Source organism: Uloborus diversus, chromosome 5 (assembly GCF_026930045.1).
Source record: "Uloborus diversus isolate 005 chromosome 5, Udiv.v.3.1, whole genome shotgun sequence".
Lineage (NCBI taxonomy): Eukaryota > Metazoa > Arthropoda > Arachnida > Araneae > Uloboridae > Uloborus > Uloborus diversus.
Genome location: NC_072735.1, coordinates 126229380 through 126251952, shown reverse-complemented (window position 1 = coordinate 126251952; position 22573 = coordinate 126229380). Strand labels below are relative to the sequence as shown.

Genomic DNA, 22573 nt, shown 5'->3' with positions numbered 1-22573 from the left:
AACATTTGCATTTGCTGTTATGTAGATTTCTATTTACGAGTTAAGTTCCAGCAGTGTCTTTTGAGTCGGGCAAGATAAGGGGTCTTTCAAAAACTAAGTCGCCCCAACATTTTTTTAGAGCGCTGAAACTCTCAACTGGCCGAATGGAACTCCAAATTTTGCCGAATAATGATAATTTTGCCGAACCGTCAGACAAAAGTTGCCGAATAAGGAAATGTTTTGGAGGTCCCAGTGACCTCCCATCGGGGCGCCCTAGTTCAAAAATCATACAAAGTCATTTAGAATTTTCACCTCTTTTTTAGGATCATGTGAGCTTTGGGACAGAATAAAGACATTTTTTATACATAATACTCTTAAATTTCAAGGTAAATAACATGAATGTAAGGTCTTTTGAAACTGTTCTGGCTCCCACCTAGGACCAAGGGGCAAAGTGAAACATGTATTTTTTTTACTTATTCAGTTATTTGCTAAATCATTTACATATTCATTTATACATTCATTGATTTTTTATTCATTTATTCTCTTGTTTTCTTATTCATTCACTATTTTATTCTATCAACAATTTCTTCCTCATATATTAAACATGGAAATTTATTTATTCGTTGATTGTTTCATTATTTATTTATTTAATCGCGTATTTATTCATTCATTTGATGAAATATATTTTAAATAATTAAGTAGAAAATAATCAGTTCTTTTTTCTTTTTTTTTCCTTTTTCCCCCATACAAAAGAAAAATCACTTTTTTTCTGAAAGTACAAATTTACTGCCAAAAATACATAATAATATGTAAATGCAAAATTTAATAATAAAATGCATTGTTCTTTCTTTATGCTCTGTAATTTTCAAACAAATTTCCAATTTGTTATTTTCGAAACAGCTGAGTTATGTTAACTGTTTCACTTCGCGTCATATTCCCCTACTTTGGACATACGAGAGCGTCAAACCAATTTAAATGGAAGGCAGTTTCAATACGTTCGGGTCACTCAAGATCTCGATTGTTCAACAAGACAAATCAATATTGCCCTCTCTGCGAATTTTCAAATACAAATGCACTTAGCATAAGAGAATCGATATTTACTGCTAAAATTACACCCAAGTAACCACACATATCCTTTGTCCTCATTGGTTTGCCCCATTAAATCAATATTGCCCTCTCGATATTTACTGCTTAAATTACACCCAAGTAACCACATATGCGATTTGCCCTTATTGGCTGGCCCCATTAAATCTGTATTGCCCTCTCTGTGAATTTTCAAATTAAAATGCATTAAAAATAAGAGTATCGATATTTACTGCTTAAATTACAGCCAAGCAACCACATCATTTGTCCTCATTAGTTTACCCCATTAAACCAATACATTGCCCTCTCTGCGAATGGCGATGTTTCCTTCAGTCAAAAGTACTACTTTTAATCACTGAAATTCGTAGAATATGCAAATAATAATAATTATAATAATAATGATAATAATAATAATAATAATAATAATAATAATGATAATAAAATGGTCCCAGAAAATACTTTTGTTTTCCCAACATTTCATTTTTAATTAGTAATTTTTTTAAATGTCTGATTTTTCAACCAAAATGTTTCAATCGTTAGACGTCACAAGTGATGAAAGGCATGTTGAATCAGAGCGTGTGGTTGTCTTTTCTGGCAAGATTTCGCCTTTTAATGATTTTTTTTCACCGCGAATAATTTATCAACGGAACGAGAATTGTTAGTTAAATAAAATACTCACTCTGCGAAGTTTGGCAGTGTCCTGAAAATTTATTCTGGTAATCCTGGAGATTTGCTCACTTGTGACGTCAGCAGCGAAAAGAAAAACAACGGCTGAATGTCGTTTCAAATTGCTTTTTTAAGCGAGAAAATAAGTCAAAATTAAGAAAAAAATAAGTAATTTACTCCGTGTTTTTGACCATGTTCTTTCAGAAAAAATTATTTTTTTTTTAAACTGGGAAACAACTCAATTTTTAAATTTAAATGCATTATAAATAAGGGTATCAATATTTACTGCTTAAATTACAGCCAAGCAACCACACATATACCGTTTCCCCTCTTATCTCTTCCCCAGCACTTACCTCACCGTAGAAAACTTAAAATGTTCTGACGACAGACTTGTCCATGGTCCTCCGAGAAAATCCCCACATAGTTTCAAAGCTTCATTTCTTAAGTCTTCGCTAATTCCATTTTCATTTGCGCCGTTCATTTTTGTCACGATATTATACAAGATATTAGGAAAGAAATTACTTCTTTTGAAGATGGGTACACCACACCACGTCAAAGGGCAGTGAGCAATTTCGTGTTTGAAATCCCAAAGAAAGTTGAAAGTGGACAATGTCTTCAAAGACTCGATCAGATATATCTTATCTTTCAAGTAGATGTGACGCGCTACAGATTGTTGATAACGCGACTTTTACTTCTTAGACATAAAAAGAGTTCTTGAACTCACTGATAAAGATAGTATGTTGTGATATTGCCCATCTCTGACGAAAACACTAATGCGTAATTTCTGATTGTTATGACCTAATTGTTGCTCGAGTTTCGTTTTGAAAGGGAATATTACTGTCTGACAGAACTCTAATTCACTAACAATTAAACGAAATCTTAAGTATATGTTCGATCGCACTGAAATATACTATATGAAGCAGAAGTAGAAAAGTAGATGCGAACTTGGTGTCATTGCAAAGGTATAGAATTTTTCCAAAGTGACATTTCAGTGAAAATAAACACTTTACAACGTGCCACAGGCTATTACCATCAGTGGCTTAGCCGAGGGGGAATAAGGGGTAACCCCCCCCCCCCGCCACTCCCATAAAGCAACAAAATTGTATGCATACACGCAATTTTTTGGGCCTGAAAGGGAAATTGCGCTTTTCAGCCTTTAATGTCTAAAAATTTCATATGAACCCCTCCGAGCCCCTACTTGAAAAAATTCTCTCTGCGCCACTAATTATTGTACAGTGGCATCTCGTTACACATAACAGAAGAACCGTGCTGTGTAATAGCAAAGAAACACACCATTCGCCATATTTGTCTGCGAATTTTCAAACGGTTCGTGGAAGCATGGCATATCTCATGAAACTTAATTTAAGTTGCTTCATTACAAGTCTGATGTAAACCCCCACACTATACATCCATATGAATATATATATTTATTTATTTATCTAAAAAAATAGTTATTTACATGCGAGTGCACCCCCTACGCGTGCAATTCTGCCGGCGCTCTTGAATCTTGACTACAGTATATTGTAAATTGCACGGATTACCTATACTAAAAAAATAATGTCTTTTATAAAAAATAATGTCTTTTCTTTTCTGATGCACTTTTTCTGTCTTGTATCAAATAATATTTCATTTTTTGAGTGTTGATCTACTTTTTGATCTTTTCAATACAATACGGTGGACTAGGACGAGCAGAAACCGGAAATGCGAAATTGCCTGAACTCGGAGCTCACAAATGCAAACTCCATTTTTATTAGAAAATTATGAAACTAAAATTTTACTGAAACAGTAATCAATTTATATGTGGCTATTTCCATGCCAAAGTACACGCAATGATCAAATTTCAAAAAAAGCTTTATTTAAAATGTTTCTTCTTTTTTATATCGTAAATAGATTGAATTTCACATTATCTACGCAAAAATTGCCTTTTATGTTTTGCATCTGGCAACAAACTGGCATCAAAAATACTTTTGTAAGCACGTGTTGCTGCACGCAAAGTTGATCATTTTTATAAGGATCTTTTTCACATATATGATAAGTTGATGCGTATTATACTAGTATTTTTTTAAAAGTGTTTTTGCAGTAATTTAAGGATGCGTACCAATTTTTTCCAATAATAACTTAAACATATTCGAATTTTGCATTTTTGAATAAGCCTAATGCCGGTAGTGTGAGTCACACAGAACATAGAAATTTTATTTTCATTAAACTAAGGCCACCTTTTCTAGGAAAATTGACCCTCATTCTGCTAAAGAGTTCACGCAAATGGCTGCAGAGATTTGTCCGAATATTCACTCCATATATGTTCCACAGAAACTGATAACATTCAAAATGTCTTATTATGATAAGCTGTGGGCACCAAATAGAACTGAAATAAAGTCGATTCCTGAAACAAGGAGGATGCATTGTTTTGAGAAAGTATCCCCATACAAGCTAAAAATTTTGTTAATATCCGGGGAGATAAATAAAAAAATATTCAATTTCACAAATGGGTGCTTTGAAGAACCAGAAGACGTAGAAAACATGTATGAAGAATCTTCAAATTTTAATGTTGGGGACTGGATTCTTGTTCCTCTTTCTGGCAAAAGACTAGTAGACTTTGTTGGTCAAGTTATTGGTAAGCCAAGCTGAGGTGTCGTGACCATAAAAATTTTAAGGTTGGATAAGGGCTCCAAGAATTTCTCTTGACCTTTGATGACATATATCTGGCGTGTAGATGCAACTTTTTCTCATAGTGCTACAAAAAAACTTCCATAGCAGTTTCATCAGCGCATGCATTACATATTTCAAAATTCTTTCTTTAATAATTATGTCATGGATTAGTTGAAATCTTGTAATTATATGCTTTAAAACATGTTCTTTAAGGTTTATGTTGTCTAAAATATATCAATGTTAAAAGATAAATGTGTAGGATTTGTTTTGTGTTTCGAAATTGGAAGCTGTATGAGTCACAATCTATATGTAATGAGAGTCACAAATGGAAAAGCTCCCTGGTTTTTTTTTAAAAATAGATTATATTAATAGATATTGCATATTTTTCTTAATTTTGAGCCTTCTGGATACATAAATAGAACAAGTTTTATTTTTAATTTTGCTAAAGAGGAAGATATCCAAAGATATAAAAATCACTAAAATATCACTTCCTTTTTGCATGTAGTGTGAGTCACATTTGTATTTTAATACTTCCAACAGACATGTTAAGCTTTCAGTCAATAATGATACGTTGAATAATTTGTTTCAATGCTGACTAGTAATGCTGAGAAAAAAAATAGGAGATACTTCAATAAGTTTGAGATAAAGAGAGATTTTGTGTCTTGAAATTCTCAATTTGTAGTGTGAGTCACGCATGGAATAAACCATTATTTGTTCCAGGCCCGTCATTTAGGGAGAGTCACGCCGTCCTGGCTACCTGTCTTTTAGAAGTCAATAAACGTTCATATATATATGAACGTTTATTATAATCATTTAATCATTTAATCATTAGTTAGTACTTAATCATTGAAAACTAATGAAAATCACGCCACATATATGTGGGCGTGATTTTCATTAGTTTACAATGATTAAATACTCTTTAACCCCCCCCCCTTTCCCCCTTAGAATAATTTGAAATCACGGGCTGGATTTGTTCATTGCCGGACAGGGGTGGCCATCCCCCTAAGAGTAAAGGCGCAGCCCCCCCCCCCCCCCAAATATCTTGAAGACCCCTCCCCTTAAAAGCAAGAGCCCCCCCCCCCCCTACACCCTGGTGGGCACTGAGCACTCCTATTGTCTAGCTAAGTCGCATCTTTAATTCAAAAAAGTGTAAGGATGTTGTGTATGACTCCAATATTTACGTGTAGATGGCAGCACCAGATACTGCGTGTATATTAAAAGCACGTAAAAGTTTATCCAAAAACCCAATGTGGGACAAAAGTATAATTCAGAAATCAAAACGTAGCAAACTATTAGAATTCCTGCTCTGTTTACATTACCTCATCGGAGTCCATGAATTCCATCTAATACTCACACTTCTCATTATTTCACAGTGTGTTCTCATCATAGCGTTGGCAACATAGCACGTACGTGACGTCATTTCCAGGTCTCATTGGATTGTAAACAAAAATAGATTCACATGGTCCAGAGTGAACTCGGCATTCGTCGTGTGCTCTAAAATATAGTTATTAAATCTGAAATTAGTTACATTTTGCATTTGGAACAAAAATGATAGATTTTTCAATTTTTCCTCTGTAAAAAAAGATGAGTATCTCCTTTTGTAAACGTATATTTCCCTCAGGAGTTCATGTTATTAATTCTATTCGTTTTTGTCAACTGAATGGTGAATATGCTCAGTTAAAACTCCGAAGCATCAGTGCAGCAGCATTTAGACTTTATAGATCTCATCGTTCACGTTTCAGGTATATTAAAATTTTCTGAGTGTTTAATTGTTATTGTAAACCATATGACTTTCCATCGTTAGTGAAGGTCATCGACAAGGATGTCTTTTCGTCAACAATTCAACAGTAGAGTCTCGAAAATCCGAGTCTCAGAAGTTCAACGTTTTACTTAATCCGAGGTGCTTTGTTGATATTTTGAAGGTATACATTTTATAGACAAAAAATGCTTTAATCTGAAAACTTAAATATTTTGCTATGTAGAACTTCCCTAACAATATACGATAAGGTAATAAATATTGAAAGAAAGAAATTGAAAGGTTTATGTCAATAACACTTTCCAAGTGGAGGGCCGCCATTTGGGAGGGGATACCGAACCTATCGTACCGGGCCCGGAGCTTTGGCGGGGGCCCGTAAGATCATGAAACTCTTTTTCCAAAATTAATGTTAATAATTTCAACAAGAGAAAAAAAAACTGAGAATCAAAATAAGTAGTTTTTACTTGATATCTCCACTAAATATTATCGGAGAATCATGTTAAATAGCTAAACATAAAGACTGGAAAATTACGAATCTATCGATACCTGGTTCGATGGTCAGTTCGCTTAGTCAGTTATATATATATATATTATATATATATATATATATATATATATATATATATATATATATATATATATATATATATATATATATATACATAGATACGTTCAGTTTTTAACCATATGAGATGAATTTAAAAGCTGATGTTCCGGAGAGATTAAGTTAGAGGTATAAGTTATTCTTGATTATTAATTTATATTTGCTCTGGAAACTCAATAATTTTTCCTGGCGGTTGATTATCTAAGTCAAATATAATGTGTATTTGTGATGTTCAACACTAAATTCAATGATATTTTGACTTATACTATGCATACCATTGTTCTGCTTTAACTTTTACTGACAGAACTTTTTGTTTCGAAGTTCAAACGTTTTTCCTTGGTTCATCCAACTTTTTCCTTACTGAAAATTCATAGTATATCAGGTTACCTCACTTATCTCAGACATGACAAATTCTACAATTTTTACTCTACGAAAATACTGTATTTAAAAATATTTTTTTATGCAAACTTCAAATTACAGTTTTTTAATTTACAATAAAATTTAAAAATTCAATTTATAAGCACAATTTAACATCATATATGGATGCAATTTTAAACTATTCATTTTAAAGTTAGTAAGTGTGTGAATGAGAGGAAAGGAAGCGATGGCATAAAATATGCATTGGGGTTGGGTAATGGGGGCTCAGCATTAAAATTGGTACCGGGTCCCATTGCCAGTAACAGCAGCCCTGTCCAAGTGACATGAAATATTCTTTGACTGTTAGAGATGGATTAGGAAGTAGGTTGCTACAAAAAAATAACTTGAAATTAAAACATTGTTTTGCCCCAAATGACGAACAAACAGCTCTTTTGGAATATCAGAATGCAATTTAAAAGGGAAGTGTAAAACTTGATGCCGTATAAAGCGTATATATGAAATTTTATCCTTGACACGTTTTTGTATTATGTCAGGTACATATGTGTACACTTACACATAACAACAAATGTCACGACAAAATTCATCGAAGCATATTCGAGGATAATCAAAGGGCAGTTTTTGTTTGCCTGCAAGTTTAGACACAAGTACCTGTAGACATCAAGAAAAAAAAACTAATCAAAACTCATTTAGGGTTAATTAAAGCATAAATTTGTGTTGATATTTCAGTGATAAATTTTTAGAGGAGCTAATATTTCCTTTTCATAGTGACTAAGGTAGTAAGACTAAGGAAGTAAACAGCGCATGTCTTTATGTAGTCCAAAGAATTTTTTGGATAATCGGAGTTTTCAGTAATCCGAGGTGGAGCAAGGTCCAATTACCTCAGATTTTCGAGACTCTACTGTGTTTAAGCTCACTTCTTTCTTCTTATGCGTTTAAAATTAGTTCTTTGTCACACCGGGTACACGTGTATTTCAGTTATCTACAATTTTTGCTAATTGGCATTTTTTTACCTTTATGCACTAAGCTATTTAGAAAAGCTTATGGTTTAAAAACATGTAGGAAATTATTCCTTAAGAAAAAGTTATATTCGAGAAGTGATATCATTGATTAGATATGTAAAAATGAGGAAAAAATGCATTGTGATGGCAGTTGTTTTGAAGGTAAAGTTGTTGCAAACATTGTTTGTGATGTGACACGAAAACTTTTTGAGTGCACAGTATTGCGAACAGCAGTAAAATCATTTTTAAATGCTAAAATAACAATTATGTTAATTCTTTTTCTAATAATCTCACGTATAATAAATTATTGTAACTAGATTTTTGTGAAAATCAACAATCAATTTATGCCTCCAGCCTTGGGATCTTTAAACATTTTGGCCACTGGCGGTATTTTAAAATTTCTCGAGACTCACAGACCAATGCCCCCCCATTTACCACCAGATAGCTATAACTTATACAAATTGTACTTTAATATCACTGGCATATTTTTGTGAAAAAATGAATTTTGTTTAAGTTTTTTGAATTTTTAATTAAGTCAGGGTTCGTACACTCCGGGAAACCCTGGAATTGTCAGGGAAAATGACATAGTTAAAAATGTTAGTGAAATTTCCAATTTTGCACCCAAAAATTGCTTTTTCTAATTTTTTTCCCTTGGAATTTTGTACCATGAGATCTAATCTTTGTTTTTATTGATGTTTCCTGAAAAAAAATTGTAAAAGTTTTGAGGCAAAATGACGCTGGCAATTAAAAAAAAAAAAAGAGGTGACTCAAAAAAAAACTTTTACAGACGCAATTTTTGCCCCTCAATAGTTCTCAAGAAAAAAAATTCCTAGGGTGAGCAAAAATTATGCACAAACTCAACAGAGGAAGAGGCAATTTACTGCTTCTGAAGCACAAGCTTGCGGATGTTACAGTCGATCGATAAAATCGTTTTTTTTTTTTTTTAAATCCAAAAGTCTTTTTATATACGTGTGTAACGTAGTCGCCATTTTTGGTCATTCATAAGATGGAAGTAGACACGATGTTTAAATGCCTAAGTTTCCAAAAACAAAGCAGAATTGGACTTTTCTTTAACTGCAAACTAATGAAAATAACACAACATGTTCTGCAAATTTTTTTTTTTCTTTTGGAATTTTGTTTTAAATGTGTAATTTTCTTGAGAAATGAAAACTTTTGTTCCTAAAACCTCCTCTCACGAAAATTTTTACTTTTTAAATTATTTTCATGCTATAAATTCAAGGAATTATTTCTTACTTTTTGTAGTAGCCGCCATATGTGGTCATTCCCAAGATGGCAGTACACAAGACTTTTAAAGTGCCTAAGCTTCTGAAAATGGCATTGGATGTTTATTGCAATGCAAACTAGTGATAACAACGCAAAATGTGCCCTTTTTTCCGGATAATTCGTTACTATTATCTGAAAAAATGCGAAATTTTATCTCCGTAACATTTTTTTTATTCTAATTGATTTAGACGCTTATGTACTAAAAACTGGCTATTTTGTCTTAATCATGGGCGGATTTATGATTGGGCGAAGGGGGTCAACGCCCCCCCCCCCAGTCTTATTAGGACTTTATGTATAATAACACACTTTCCAAAACTGAAAAAGAAAAAAATCATGTTTTTTTTTTCTTTTTTGAATAGTTCAGAAGTGAAAATGAAGAGAATAGCGAATGTCCTTTTCTAATGAGGGGGGGGGGGGGTGCTGTATTGTACACTGTATTACGAGTAGTAAAGCTATCACTGGATTGCTGAGAATGTGTTGAAAACTATTATTTTGAACCCATTAGGGCAAGTATATAAGTGAAAATAACGAGCTATGTACTCAGCTGCAGTGCTTAAAGTAATTGATGATTATTTCAACACATTAGAAACAAAAATTTAAAAAAAAAAGTGTGCTTCATTTTTTTTTTAATCAATTGTATATGTTACGGATAAAGTAAGAAGAGCGGGTAACCCTAGCATTAACCGGTTAAAGCGGGGATTAGCAACGCCTTGTGGCTAAAGCCCGAAGAGCTCCTAATGTTTCCCGCTTTAACCGGGTAAAACTGGGTCTAACCAACATCAGTCGGTTAAAGTCCGAAGTTACGTTTTAAATTTTTATGAAGCAATTTTTTATAGTTATAGGTAGTACACAAATGAAAGTAAATCGTTAATAAAGATATTAAGTTATCAATAAAATATAAAATAAAAGTAATCAATAAATAAGGACATTAAGTTATATATTAAGTTTTTTTATACGTGTAGGTATAGGTAGTACACAAATAAAAGTAAATCAAGTTATCAATAAAAATAAAAGTTAAAAGTAATCGATGAATAAGGACATTAAGTTATTAATACGAATACAAATTAAAATAATCAGAGATATTTTTAACTTCTATTTGTTGTTACAAGATAAACTTGAATGGCATTTAGAGTTACATAAAATATTTGCCGCTTTGCAAAGACATTTTTTTGGTTCCATATTTTGTTTTACAGTGGCATTTTTTGAATCCTTGACCACCAGAAGTTGATTGTAGGTTTGCAAGTTGCCGTAAAGATTTGTTCTCATCTGAAACATTCCCAATGTTTACAAATTGGGATTCACATACAGTAAATTGATTTCTTGAAAACATTTCAATAATTGTTCCTTTCTCATTACCCAATTTATACAACCCGTTCTCATTACATTCAAGAGCTGTTAAAATAATATTTCTAAAGTCACCCCACCTCTATCTACGTCAGGAATTTTAACTCTTTTACGTTATCACAAACTTTGCAGGGTGGATACTTAGTATTGGACAAAGATATCATTTTTTTAGCCTGTTCTTCTAAGTTTGCTTTCGCTTCGTTTCTATTATTAATTATGTTATCTTTTTTAGAACATAAATCACGTAATCCATTTATGTTTTCGCACAGTTCACACTCAGCACTGAATACCATTTCTTCTTCACTTTCAGTTTCTTTGAGGCTTTCTTCCTGTTCTTTCATGTTCTTAATTAGTTCCTCTAAGTGCTCTTCGCTAAGGACAGTATCAATTATTTCATTCGGGAGACCAGATGACTTCAAACCAACTTTCATATCACAGCCGAACATTGCTTTATATGGTGAACGTTTTATGCCATCATGGTAGGCTCTGTTTTTCGTTAGCTGAACAAATTGAAGTCCTTGCAAGTAATTTTTCACCCCCATATTCGGGAATTTATGTGAAATTTGGGCCTTAATTGGAATAAAAAAAACTATTCATCGATTTTTTTTCGAACTGATCTGCAAACCCTTTCAGGACTTAAAGGAACAAACTGTAAAACTTTCAGCAAAATCGGCCGGGTAGTTCTCGAGTTTTGCGGGTTCAAACACACAGACGCTTTTGGGAGACTTCATTTTATACTATGTAAAGATTCGTCTACGTATAACCATCTGAAAATTTACTAACAACATATCTCTTACGAAGAAGCGAGTTCCATAAATTTTGAAAATATCAACAACAGAACGTGCAAGAAAATAATTACATTTTTGGCAAGGCTGAAATCAATTTGAATGCCCCATTCAGCGCTGAATTTATACCATTCCGGACGGCATTAAAATAATTTTCAATATTGCAGCATATTATGAAAAACAATCTTAATATATAAAAATCAATGTCCTGAGATAACATATATATATATATATATATATATATATAATATCACGCTATGGCTTGATTTCATCCATGCTCAATAGATGGCGCCACTACTTTTTCATGATTTTTTTTGCTTTATTTTTAAAAATGTCTTGTGTCTTTTGAAGTTTTAACCATGGATAGCTTATCATCCGGCTTTACTTATTCAAATATTAATATTACAAACGATCAAAACGAAAATTTAACTTACAGAGTAAAAGAAATCACTGATGAAAATGCTGCAAATGTAAGTTTTAAATTTTTTTTTCTTAATTTAATTGCGGATAATCCCGGAAAAAAAAATGTTATTAAAGGGACAGAACAGCCGATTTAAATTATTGGAATTTAAGAAAAAATGTGAAAATTCATGTGCCTAAAGGTTTAACGTTGTAATTAATAATTTAATCAACGGTCTAATTGATACAACTATATAATTAGATAACATTATATGCAGTATTCGGGGGGGGGGAGTACATGTATATAGTGTGAAATATAAGTCAGAACAGCTCTTTTACAAAAGTACTCCAATAGGCTTTCTAGTTTTTTATTTATTATTATTATTATTATTTTTTTTGAAAAACACAAAGACACACACATATATATATATATATATATATATATATATATATATATATATATATATATATATATATATATATATATATATATATATATATATATATATATGTGCCAATGATTTTTTTTGGTGGTGGTGGGGGGGTGATCGCTTCCTTTTGGGGGGGGGGACACATTCACCCTTAGTTTTATTTACCCATGTTTTGTAGCATTTTTTAAAATTAATTTTCTGTTTAGTTTGTTCTTTAAGTTTTGTTGTTTTTTCCACCAGTACTTACATGTTCTTAACGTAATTGCTATATTGGGCCTTTTTTGGTTAAAGATTTTTTAGATTGTATTTGTGTTTAAATAAAAATTGAATTAACTTCTCTTTTGATTGGCTTATACAGATTTAACTTAAATATGCTGGCGTGTTGCAACAACATATCCGAAATCAGGGAGATTTAATAAATACAAAATCAGCTATCGCTGTGTGCATGACAGACAGATTAGTTTCTGGGGATGGTCCTTCAAAGCATACAGGATGCACTGCTAAATTGACAATCACAATACAAAGGCAAGTTACTTTCAATTAAATGTATATATAACAGGGTTTGAAATAAGGTTCAATTTCTAGAAGGGGAATGTCCCCCGTTACTTCAGATTCCAGGGGGGATTTTTTGAATTTCGGGGAGAATTTTTATAAGTTCTGAAAATTTGTTTACAATTTTTTTTTATAATTCATTTTTATTTCATTTTTAAATTATAATTTTTTTGGTGTAATATCAGTCCCATTTTCAAATAATTATTCCTTAATTTTGCAATTTTACTTTATTATTTCATTTTCAATAAAATATTTTACAACTAAGTAACATCACATACACTCAATTATTTTTTTTCAATAGAACATTTTTTGGTTCTAATTATCCGAATGGGGTTCAGTCCCGATTGTTTAGAAAAATATTTCTACTGAACAAAGACTTTTTTTTCTGGCGATCAAAAAGTTCAAGTAAAAAATTGCCTATAATTTTCCAAAACGGACTGTCGTTTCCAGCAGTTTTCGGATCGCATTTCGACCGGCGGATCGGAATTAGTTGATATTGGCGGATCGGAATCGGTTAATGTAACCAGTTCTGTGTATAAAATTAACAAGCATATTTAAGTTAAATCTGTATAAGCCATTCAAAAGAGAAATTAATTCAATTTTTATTGAAACACAAATACAATCTAAAAAATCTTTAACCAAAAAAGGCCCAACATAGCAATTTAGTAAAGAACATGTAAGTACTGGTGGAAAAAACAACAAAAGTTAAAGAACAAACTAAACAGAAAATTAATTTTAAAAAATGCTACAAAACATGGGTAAATAAAACTAAGGGTGAATGTGTCCCCCCCCAAAAGGAAGCGATCACACCCCCCCCCCCCCACCACCAAAAAAAAATCATTGGCATATATTATATATGTGTGTCTTTGTGTTTTTCAAAAAAATAAATAAATAAATAAATAAATAAATAAATAAAAAACTAGAAAGCCTATTGGAGTACTTTTGTAAAAGAGCTGTTCTGGCTTACATTTCACACTATCTATATATATGTACTCCCCCCCCCCCCCCCGAATACTGCATATGACGTTTTCTAATTGATATAGTTGTATCAATTAGACCGTTGATTAAATTATTAATTACAACGTTAAACCTTTAGGCACATGAATTTTCACATTTTTTCTTAAATTCCAATAATTTAAATCGGCTGTTCTGTCCCTTTAATAACATTTTTTTTCCGGGATTATCCGCAATTAAATTCAGAAAAAAAAATTTAAAACTTACATTTGCAGCATTTTCATCAGTGATTTCTTTTACTCTGTAAGTTCAATTTTCGTTTTGATCGTAAGACATTTTTGAAAAGAAAGCAAAAAAAAAATTCATGAAAAAGTAGTGGCGCCATCTATCGAGCATAGAAGAAACCAAGCCATAGCGGGGATTACAGAATTACCGCTTGGGATCGGTCGATATGCGGGAGAAATTAACTAAAACCCCTTAATTTCTGCGAAATTAAAAACCTGTCATTGAATTTCAAATCCCTTATTTTCGAAGGCTTTCCTCCATTCAAATCATTATTCAGTACTTCATCTCAACTTTTGGTCGATAGCGAATTTTGAATTTGATATTGTTTTTGTTTCTCACGTGATTCTTCGAGGCTTTTCTCAAGTCAAATAATAATGTTTCTGTCTTTTGCTTTTATTTTTTCAAAACTAGAAACGAAGTTTTTAAGAACATCATCACAGGCGGACTATTTTTTTGAATTTAGAAGAGTGCAGTTTCCTGTTAAAGTTTGCTTTGCAATAACCATTAATAAGTCAGAAGGACAGACATTAAAAGTAGCAGGGATCGATTTAAGAGAAGACTTTTTTTCACACGACCAATGTTATGTAGCTTGCTCCAAAGCCAGTTCATCAAGCAGTTTAATAATTTTAGCACCAGAAAAAAAAAACTAAAAATGTTGCATACAAAGAAGTTCTAGCTTAAACATAGGTATAACAATAAAATGTGGATGACCTGTGTTTGCAATGATAATCAATACTTTAAAAGGATCGTTAATAACAGTTAAAGATCGGTTAAGGACAAGGGCATATATATATATAAGGAGTCCAGGGGCCCCGGGATCCTCCCCAAATTAGAAAAAGTTATAGGTAATTAGTAATTATTATGGGGGATTTTCGAAACTAGGTGCATCAAGCACTGTTAACCCCTGCTAATTCCATTACCCGAGCAATGCCGGGTACGGGTATACTAGTACGGGTATAAAGTATTTTTAAATAAGTCTAAGCTACTATACTTTTTAAACACATAAAACGTTCAAAACCACCTGGATCCTTATAAGTGGAGAAAACGTTCAGATTTGAATTAGAATGAGGGTTTCAGTTTTAAAATATCGTCAACAGTCCCTCTAAAAATATCTCTCTGAATAAGGAAAGTAGTCATCCCCCCCCCTCCCTTCGGAATAAGAAAAACTTTCAAAATAACATCAACATTCTGTTTTTGATTTTGGTTTATCCCCAGTTTTGCCGACACTTCAAACTCCCCCTCCCCCCTTTAATATTTTAATATATCAACAAGAAGTTCTATCTAGAACTAAACGAGCCTACTTCCCGTATACCCATACTACTTTCTAATACCTGATCAATATTCTCAAAAATAGCTAAAATCGCAAATGTTTTCAAACATAATTTTAAAATACTTTAAGCTGATCTCTAGGAATAAAATATTCCTAACTCATCTAAAGAAAAATTAGATTATTTTTTCCCATCTCAATACCCTACTTTCCAATTTTTAATTTTTCGATATTTATTTAATTATTTTATTTATTTTTGACTTTTTTTTGTTTTTCGCGATATTTTTAAGATGCATTAAGCCTTCTTTCATGCTTTTTTCTTCTTTTTCTGACTTTTACTGGGAAAGTAGGCTAAAAAGTATGATTAAATCAGAAAACGGGGGGAGGGGGACGAAATGTCGGCTAAACTGGGGAGACACCATTTTTTAACCCCAACAGAATTGGCACAATAGCTTCAAAAAAACTCCCTTTTTAGTGATCGACGTCATCAAAATCAACATCAGCATCAACCATTCTGAAATAACGATAACGGCTCATCTAAAAATCTCCATTACATTAAAATTAATAGTAAACACCTTCATTAATACAGCTAAAATCCATGTCTTCGGCCGGCAAACAAAAATTGTAAAACGGTCTGTTACTCATTTTCGTCAAAAAGATATTGTCGCCAAATCCTGAAATACTTCTAGTCACCATAACATGGAGTTAAACATTTTCATCCAAAATGTTTCCAAAATGAGTAGTAAAATTTGGCGATTGTTTGAAAATGTGCAAAAAGAAAAATTTATGGAAGTTTTTGTACTTTTCAATAGATTTGCCTAATTTAGTTTATGGTGGATTATTTTACATCTTTTAAAAAGTTTTAATAATTCTTTTAATGGCGATACTTTGTTTTTTTTTTTTTTTTTTTTTTTTTTTTTTTTTTTTTTTTTTTTTTTTGACTTATCTCGGGCATGTTTAGCAATGCTAAACAACCCCCATGAATCCAAATATCTGCAAAAAATCCAAGAACAGCAATGGGTCACTAAGAACCTCGTCCTTCGTAAAACCCAAACAAGATAGAATGTGCTCAGGTGAAACCTCTCCAGCAGAGCACCAGTGACACTCCGGAAAAGTCTTGATATTCCCAGAGAATCTAAGAGCTTTTGTGTGGCCACTCAGGAATCTCGAATATGTTGTCTGGAGGAGTCTACCCTTGAGTCTAAAGGACTCACCAGGACATTTTGCAAAATACCAGGCGTGTCTGGGAGGTGTTTTAAATTGGCGATTGAGCTCCATTTTTGAAATTGTGGAGATCTCACTGAAAGTAAGATCTCCACAAGGGCTCACACCCTCCGCAGCAGCAGATCTAGCCAAAAAGTCAGCCCTTTCATTACCCTCAACTCCAACGTGGGAAGGGATCCATTGAAAGTGAATTGTATGTCCTGATGAAAGAGTATGTAGTAGACTCAGAATGTCCAGGCTGGTCTTGTCGCCCACATTACTCCAATTAGCGAGGTGCTGTATTGAGGCACGACTGTCAGTCAAAATCCAGATTTCCTGAAAACACTCCTCCCGCTGAACAGCACACTGCAGACCCTTCCTGATAGCAATCAGTTCTGATCTAAATACTGAACAGAAATTCGGGTTTCTGATTTTAAATTCCAAGGCCCCAGAGGGAGTAGGAATGAATACTCCACTGCCCGAAACGCCATCTTCTCCCCTGCTTCCATCTGTATAGATTTTCAAGGAGAAATGTGGTATATTATGTATAGTTTCCAGGGCCATTTGTTTAACTAGGTCCGGTGGGTCTGAACTCTTGATCACACTAGTCAGGAGCTCGTCATGGAAATAAATTCCCTCAAGCTCCAATCCAGCTCCTGCGTAACCCAGGAAATGTGTTTCCACATCGGAGGGAGGTAAGTTCAATGACCTTGCATAGGAGAAGGGGCTATGTTTCTTCAAACGAGTATTATCATTCCATGCAAGAAGGTAGGCTGAAGTCCGGTGTTGTTCTCTATAACTATATAATTTGCTAAAATACCTTGTAAGGCCACACTGTCTTCTTTTTGCAAGGGTAGGCAAGTTGCTCTCAAAGAGCACTATATCATTTCGACAACTATGTCTAAGTCCGGCAATAATTCTAGCTGCGCTAAGCTGTACTCTTTCATGTTTATTGAGATTGGTCTCTGAAGCACAGGAGTAAACTGGGAAGCCGAACTCCAGTACTGGTCTAATGATAGAAATATAGGTAGTACGGAGGGTACTGGCCTCCGCACCCCAGTTTCGTCCAGAAATAAATTTGAGAATATTGAGCCTCTTCCTTGCCTTAATTGCTTGGCCTTCAATATGTTTATTACTTGTAATCTCTTGATCTAATGTGTATCCAAGATACTTAGCATGTTTAACGTAACTCAACTGGGTTCCGTTTATGGAGATCTTAGGTTGGTACCCATATAGATGTCTATTAGTAGTGAAAAAAGTTGTCAAAGATTTTGTAGCATTAAAGATTAATTTGTGCCTTTCAGCAAAGGCATGGGCTTTTTCCATGGCACGGTTGAGTCTGAGCTCACTCTCTCCGACATCCGAGCCGGAGCTCCAGACAATGATATCATCAGCAAAAATTCCGATTTCACAGTGTTTAACTAATTCTTTTTCAATGCCAGTAATGTACAGAGAAAACAGGACGGGACTCAACTCTGATCCCTGAGGTACACCCTGCCCGAGGCCCAAAGGTTCGGACAGGTGATTGTTGTATTTAACTCTAATGGATCTGTTCCAGAGGAAATCAGAGATCCAGGGAAGGGCTTTTCCTCTTATATTAAAAAGATTGTGGAGTTTGGTGATCAAGAGCTGGCGCCAAACCCTGTCAAATGCACTAGACATATCCAACAGTGTGGCAACAGTGTTGTTAGTAGGTTTCTTGTTCTGCGCGTCCCGTATTCTCTGGGTGACATACAAAATCTGATCTATTACTCCATGGCCTTTTCTGTACCCATACTGCTCACTCGGAATCAGGTTATTGTTGTATAAGTGAATGTTTAGTCTGGCAAGAATGAGCCTCTCCATAAGCTTACAGACAAAGGATGTTAGCGCGATAGGTCTGTAGCTCCCGGAGATACCAGTGTCTTTTCCTGGTTTTATACTTTGTTTACATGGTATAGATACTTTGTTTACATGGTGGAAGCTGAGAAGAAACATGGCTTCAAAAACAGCGATAGTTGAAAAAATTGCACAAATGTATTCGCATAAGCTACTGAAATCTTTGCAAAGAGCTTGGCGAGATTTCTATTGGTAGATTGGATTATGAGTAGGTGTCTGATCAGCACAAATAATAAAAATATAACAATCATTTCATTAAAGTTCCATTTAAATGAAAAATACTCAGCCAAATCCATTTATTATCAGCCAATCTTGTGAAAAAAACGTTACTTTAAGATTTGACTTGACAAAAGCCTCGAACAGTCACACGAAACGCAAAAATATTGAACAATACAACAATTCTAGCTATCAACTGAGAGTTGAGATGATACACTAAATAATGAATTGAGTTGATGAGAGCCTTCGAACATGGAACTAAAAAGCTCATAATTCGTTTTTTATACAACTAAGAACTTTCTAACAGATGCCATCTTCGGCAGAAAAATTAGCGATTTCGATGGACACATAATGTTAATATGTGCACGTTTTTTTCCACCCCCATATTGGGGCATTTATGCGAAAATTGGAATAAAAAAGGAACTATCAATCGGATTTTTTTCGAACCGATCTATAAACCTTCCCAGTACCAAAATGAACAAACGGTGAAAGTTTCAGCCAAATCTGCCGGGTAGTTTCTGAGATCTTAGGGAACAAATTTACCAACATTCATTTTTATATATATAGATTTAAAAACAAGTTTCAAATTTTTCTTTAAATCTTCAGTTCGCATCCACCAAATGTGAAAAAAAATGAGCATGGGAAGTCAAACAATTTTGTGTTTACTAGAGTCAAAACTAATTCTCTACTATCATCAAAACCTTAAGTAGCTAGAGCCATAGTTTGGGGACCCTTGCTCTAAACATATTTTATTTCTTTCATTTTTACAAGGATCCTGTGTTTTGACATTTAACCCTGTTTTGTACGTTTCTCCTATTTTCGTCATTGAGCATCAGCTCTCTGCTCTGCTTATTTTTAAAACGGGCATCACAATCAACTTTCTCAATTCTTGGTTTAAAAAAAAATTATGGCCCTAAAGGAGATAGAACTTGCTTAGAGATCAATGCATCCATAAGTTTTTAAGTTTACCATTTATTTCTGAAAGTATAAAACATTTACTACATGATTTATGAATGTTTTCTAAGCTAAAAAACAGTTTGGTGCATGTAATAGTAGATACTTTACAATTCAGCGTAATGGAGCATTCCAGATACCAAAAAATCTGAATAAGACGGAGCTCCATTTGCAACTCCTTAAAGGCCATTACAACAAGTTTCAAGGGACTACAAATTTTGTTCGTTGTTTCAAGAATTTTGTTGCAATGGAATTCAAACAATATAAAAACAGCAAGCGCTGAAGCAGATATTTCTTATTTTTTGTATTGCTATAATGAGATGTTATGGTAATTAAAAATACATTTTAAGATTGAAAAGCAAGAAATGAAATGATAATAGTGATTACGAGAACACTTTCTGTTAACCCAAATGCTATGTTTAAAAAGTGTAAGTGTGCAGTTTTTAAGCATTTTTCCCCCTTGCTGGGTCCCCCTCCCCCCACCCTCCTTTTCTTTCTTTATGTGCTTTTTTTATGCTTCTAACTTAACCAGGAGGCTTTTCATCTTCTGCCTCCTACAACAAGATATCGAAATGGCTGAAAAAACTTTCCTAATTTTTTAGTAAACCGTATAGTTTCGAGCCTACTGTAAATCAAAGGCTCATGAAATTGAATTCGTGATCATTGTTAAGGTTTTAGATGTTATTCTACTCAAAGAGTGTAAAAAAAAGTTCTTGATATCATTGTTATAAAGCGTAGGCACAGATATAGAACACTTAGGGGGAATTTTTACATTTGCATAAATCAGCTTCTCAGTTAAAACTGGAAATAATTTTTTGTCAACCGCATTTTAAAATACATTTTAAGTGCAATATTCTTGTAAAATGATAGAAGTACACAATTAAAAAAATTTCATAATGATCACACAATCTGCATTCTTATAAAAATTTATGAGCTTTATACGAAGTGTGATGCCCTTCACAAAGTTTATTAATTTTTGTGCTAGAGTTCATCAATTACTGTAATGAATTTGTTTTCTTGGATGTTTCTTTCATCTGGAAGGTAATTTTTTTCCATATAAAAAGAGTTCCTTGTAGGTACATTTAAACTAATGCTTTACAAAAAAAAAATTATACTACCAATTAAACCATTCTCTGTTATTATATGTGTTCACGTTGACAAAAAAGAGTTTCTTGTAACTTCAAAACGTATATTCGACAATTGTATCTGTACGTTGTTGATTTTTCGCAACTTCTGAGTGCATCTGCTGATTTGTTTATTGTTTTTGTACCTAGCTATTACTTAATGTTTGTTCATAAATTAGCACAATCTTATTTTACAGACCTAGCCAGAGAGAGTTGTTGTTTGCTGGAATCCTTACATGGCTTGGATTCAAAGAAGAAAAAGAAGATACCTTGATAACAATCATGAAGAGAGGAATTTTATGCTTACAAAGAGAAGAATATGACAAAGCTGAGAACATACTTCACTTAGCTCTCAAAATCGCCCAAGAAAGAAAAGATATGGATGCTCAAAGGTACGTTTTTGATCTTCTTGCCAATGTCGCATTTGAGAAAGGTGATTATCCTAAAGCTGAAAAACTTTTTCTGCAAGTTTTGAAAGAGCTGCTTGCTATTGGCAAACAGCAAACTGACAACGCTGTTATTGAAATTTCCCTTAAACTAGCTAAAATATATAGCCTTACAAGTCAGTCAGAGAAAGCACTGTCCGGCTTTAAGTTTTGTATGGATACACAGGCAAATAAAGTGAAGGATATTGACATGTCTGATGCACAAGAACTGTCTGATATAGACAAAGATACTGTGCTATTACATGCTTGGAGCATGGAATGGTATGCTAAATATGTTTTAGTTGCTGCTGGTTTGCTGAAAGATGCTCTTCAATATTATGAAAAAGCCATTGACATATCTGAAAAAATCAATGGAACTAATCATCCACAAACAATAACTCTTCTCAATGATATAGGTACTGTACTTACTTCGATGAAAGATTATGAATCAGCTATTACAAAATTTGAGAAAGCTATTCACAGTTCAAAAGAACTTGATGACAAAAGTGATGTTCCTGTCTATTATTTTAATTTGGGATGCTTATTTACAAATATAGGTGAAATAGACAAGGGAGAAAAGGCATGCAAAATGGCTCTGAAATTAGCGAAGAAAATGAAAATTGATAAAGCTATTAAAGAAGCTGAAATTTGTCTTGAGGACATCAAAGAAAAGAGATATTTATAATTTTGATCCTTCTGTGATAATTTTATGCATTACTTAAACTTAGACTTGTACTTTGTCCAATAAAAGTAACATTATTCAATTTTTATCCGGTTACTCAACATTATTTTATTCATCTAGTTGTTTATTTAGCGAAATGAAAAAGAATAATTAAATTGACTGCCTGTTTAATAGTAACTTAATAAATTTCCATAGATGTTCTTTCAACAAGCCTTATCATTTGATGAAATATTTATTTTATAATAAAATAAAAAATATTTATGGTAAAATTTATTCAGCAAATTTAATTGATAACGTAAAAGTATGTGTTAAGAAAAATTCAAATTGAACCAGCAAAACTGAACTACATAGCCTGATATCTATCTACAGTACTTTAAAAATTGGCTATTGTACCGCTAAAAGCATTACACTACTTGCTTTTGCCATTGAGGAAATGTTTTCAGTGCTACTCCTTTTTTTTTTTTTTTTTTTTTTTGGCATTTTATGGTAAAAAAACTTGAATTGTTCACCATGTTTTTTTGGCAGACATCCATTCTTAAAGGTACTATTTAATCTTTTTAAATACAGCTTGCTTCGATGCATCATTTAATGGTTATTCTTCTCCTGTAACTTATTTAATAAGTTTCTTTATCAAGAAAACGTTCTTGAGTTGCAGCATATGTATAGCAGCAAAAAAT

General features: G+C 33.1%; 1 protein-coding gene and 1 pseudogene across 1 annotated transcript; one reads left to right on the top strand and one right to left on the bottom strand.

Moving 5' to 3' along the window:
• LOC129222495 (choline/ethanolamine kinase-like) overlaps window positions 1-2330 on the bottom strand; it is a 30184-nt pseudogene extending 27854 nt beyond the window's left edge.
• A 3475-nt stretch (window positions 2331-5805) lies between these two features.
• Window positions 5806-22008, top strand: LOC129222079 (tetratricopeptide repeat protein 19 homolog, mitochondrial-like). Its single transcript, XM_054856508.1, has 2 exons — window positions 5806-6119; window positions 20987-22008. The coding sequence occupies exons 1-2, from the start codon at window positions 5962-5964 to the stop codon at window positions 21897-21899; spliced, it is 1071 nt and encodes a 356-aa protein (XP_054712483.1). The 5' UTR covers window positions 5806-5961; the 3' UTR covers window positions 21900-22008.
• The last annotated feature ends 565 nt before the right edge of the window (window positions 22009-22573 follow it).